Here is a 3,196-nt window from a genome sequence, read left to right as displayed (position 1 = left end):
TACCAAGGACACGAGCGAAAGAATTCGGAAATATGATTACTTTTGCTGACTGGCTGTAATTTAGCTCTCATGATGTTTCCATGCCGATCAAGAAGATAAAATAAGTCCTAGTCAATCAAACAACTTCCCCAATGTTTCCATTTATTTGCTAACAATTTTTTACTTTGAAAAAGCGCAAATTCGATCCAGGGTTCCTATATAAATGCATATGAACTTATACTCTTTTATGGCTCGATATTATAGATAGCGTGTGTGCAAGTAGAAACATTTAAAATCGTGCGGGTTGGTGCCTCAGTTCCCCAAGCTTGAATCAGGAGCATGTCTTCACTCGCTCTGCATTCTCTGAGCAAGATTCTCTTTCATTTCTAATTAGCATGTGCCTTTTTTGAGTTAATTACCTTCTCTGATTAAAGGTCTCTCTACATTGCCTCTGGAAAATCTGTTTGGGTATCGCCGTGTGACGATCTCCTGCAGTATAGTTGGAAGTTTTGGTATGATTTTGCTTCCGAGCGTGACAAACCCCGTTCATATTGCCCTGGCTCTGGCGGTGTTGGTCGGTAAGTTCCTTCAATTAGCCTTTTCTCGTCTCTGCCTCCGCCAGAGACAAGGAACGAAAGGTTAATTGTTTCATGGATGCAGGACGACATTATCTGAAACCTCCATGCAGTGAATCAAACTTGAACAATGGCGCAGGATACCGTGCGAATGACACACTCACTGGTTTTACTGAATTTACTCTGTACCTTGAGAGTAGATGAAAAATTATGGCTGACATTTCGATGCGCATACATACACCAAAACATGACATTAATATTTCGTGAAGAAAATTACAGTAGAGCAGCAGAAACAAACTGATTTCAAATGAAGCCCTGTTTTTATAGTAGTGCAATTTATCTTTTTTCCCAAATTTCTGTGATTTATAAGTAAACATTATCTCAGAATTTCCGCCCAGCTACCCTTCGCATTCACTTCAGTTACGCAATCGACGAAACCCGGCAAACTACTGGTTGCGAGTGACCTGCGTTTAAAAAGCACCGCATTCTTCCTTGTACACCCCCCGTGCATGTCTATTGTCCAATGCAACTCAGGACACTGAAAGGGCACTGGAATCCGGTGGGTCAAGTGTATAGGTGCAGCGCGACTCACTCATCCGTAGGGTGCAGAATGAACTCATGTCGAACGAATACGGTCAGTGAAGCTAAACTGAAATCTTTTATAAATAAGATTTCGAAACTGTCTGATTCCTTTTCCTAACAAATAAAAGCGAGCATATATTTTATATACATAAAATATTTTGAACACTGTGAAGATAGATGTTCTTTGCTCCTGTGTTCGACAGCTTGCCTCTATTATTTTACATGTACTTGCCGTTTTTATGGATTTTTTCCAGGGCCGTCTCTTGGTATTTTTACAGTTTTGGGTAAGGCTCTTGTTGGACGTCATTTTAGTAAGCAGTATGCTCTGGCTTGTGGAGTCGCCTACGCAGGACAAGCACTTTCACTTCTTGCTGTTGCACCAATGACACAGGTTTTCCTTGACACCTACGGTTGGAGGGGAGCAATGTTACTTATAGCCGGAATCTGTATACACATGGTACCAAGTGCCATCGCTGTTAAAGTCATCAAAGCTGAGTACGATCCCATCTCATATACCAAGATTACAAACACCGACCAGGAGTACCAGGAAAGAAGTGAGGGCGCTGTTACTCTCTGCATCAAGGCATTTTCCAGAATCATCCGCAAAAATCTGGATCTGACAATACTTCTTGAGTTCAATTTCTGGATCGTCGCAACGTGTCGATTTAGTGTGTCATGTGTCTTCACTACCTGGCTGCTGTATTTTGTTCCCCATCTTCAAGTCAAAGGCTTTTCACCCCAAGTAGCGGCGTCAATTTGTTCTGCGGGTGCTGTTGGATCCCTCATCGGATCCATCATCTGGTCACCCTTTGTGGACAGGGGTCTCATCACAAGTACATCGGGAATGGTTCTTAGCAGCCTCGCTCTGACCTTGTCATTCGTCTTGGATCCTTGGGTGACTGACTTCATCAGTTGCCTTGCTGTCACCTTGGCTTTTGGAGTGTTTGCCTCATCAGTTTACACTCTTGTGGATGTAATGACCAAAGAAATCCTCGGTAAAGAGCGACTAGTCAGCGCATTTGGCTGGATGAGGGCTTTCTTTTTGCCCCGACTGATTGCAGGTTTTGTACCAGGTTAGTGACCCTTTCAAAACATTTTTTAAGTCACTCATTCAATGGAAAATATACAATCACCGCCCGATCAGTATTGAGAATAGTCCGATTCGATCTATCCCGGAACCCAAACTTTGACTACAGTGACTTGACAACACGATAAGGACAAACAGTGCAATACTTTCTGAAAAAAGTTTTTGGGTATAGTTTTTACCCGAATTAACCGAGACAAATAAAATTAAAATATTACACGTATTTACCTTTTTCTATTCGATAGGTTGGATATACGACCAGAGAGGCAGCTATGATTTGGCGTTTGTCATCATTGGTCTCATTCCAACTGTCTCCCTCCTCCCGTTATTTATTGCCAAGTTTCGAAATACACTAAAGGGTATTTGAGGTCCACCGCAAACACTTTGCATGCCCTACATTTTAACCCTGCCTACAGCAATATCAGCTCCATTTTGGAGTGCCGTTTTGCTATTTACTTGATTAAAAAAAATACGGCCAATTATCAAAACCTTCCATGATATCCTACCGCTGTTCATGCTGAAAAGCCTGGTTTAGTCGCTGTATACACAGGGGTTTCCCCTCAGCCATGAAAAAAAATTCGAGCCGGTCCCTGAGTACGGCCCTTTGAACTGTGTATAAACATCTTCCAGATGTGCCTCCCAAGTGATTGTTTACATCAGGCCTGCACTTATCAATGGAAATACCCTCCAAGCACCCTTTCAATGGGGTGGTGCCCCTTTGATGTTTGTGGCTTGGGCTGACCATAGAGACACATGTCTAAACATCATATGGAGCAAGGTATGAGACGGAGAGAACCCCCCCTGCTTTGTGTTGGTCATTTTCTCACAGGAATCTGGGGAATTCCTTTCAGACATCTTGGGGGGATGTGTTAAGTAACAATAGTCTGGAATGTGTATAGGGATTGGACATGTTGGGGGGTACCCCTCGGTCTCATTTCTTGCTGGGTATACTAAACATGCATTAACCAAATCAGCT

The 3,196-nt window shown here is 42.7% G+C and overlaps 1 protein-coding gene across 1 annotated transcript; it reads left to right on the top strand.

The window, feature by feature from the left end:
- Positions 1–493: 493 nt before the first annotated feature.
- LOC110987003 (monocarboxylate transporter 12-like) lies at positions 494–2,410 on the top strand. Its single transcript, XM_087145787.1, has 2 exons — positions 494–557; positions 1,265–2,410. The coding sequence occupies exons 1-2, from the start codon at positions 494–496 to the stop codon at positions 2,212–2,214; spliced, it is 1,014 nt and encodes a 337-aa protein (XP_087001913.1). The 3' UTR covers positions 2,215–2,410.
- Positions 2,411–3,196: the final 786 nt, after the last annotated feature.

Source organism: Acanthaster planci, linkage group LG14 (assembly GCF_054643075.1).
Source record: "Acanthaster planci isolate LZ-2023a linkage group LG14, COTS_SCS, whole genome shotgun sequence".
Taxonomy (NCBI): Eukaryota; Metazoa; Echinodermata; class Asteroidea; order Valvatida; family Acanthasteridae; genus Acanthaster; species Acanthaster planci.
Note: the sequence above shows the minus strand (reverse complement) of the source record. Positions and strands in the feature narration are given on the sequence as shown.

Coding starts and splice junctions, on each gene's coding strand:
- LOC110987003 (XM_087145787.1), top strand. CDS start 494: ATGATTTTGCTTCCGAGCGTGACAAACCCCGTTCATATTGCCCTGGCT. Junction 558..1,264: donor GGCTCTGGCGGTGTTGGTCG/GTAAGTTCCTTC, acceptor AACAAATAAAAG/CGAGCATATATTTTATATAC.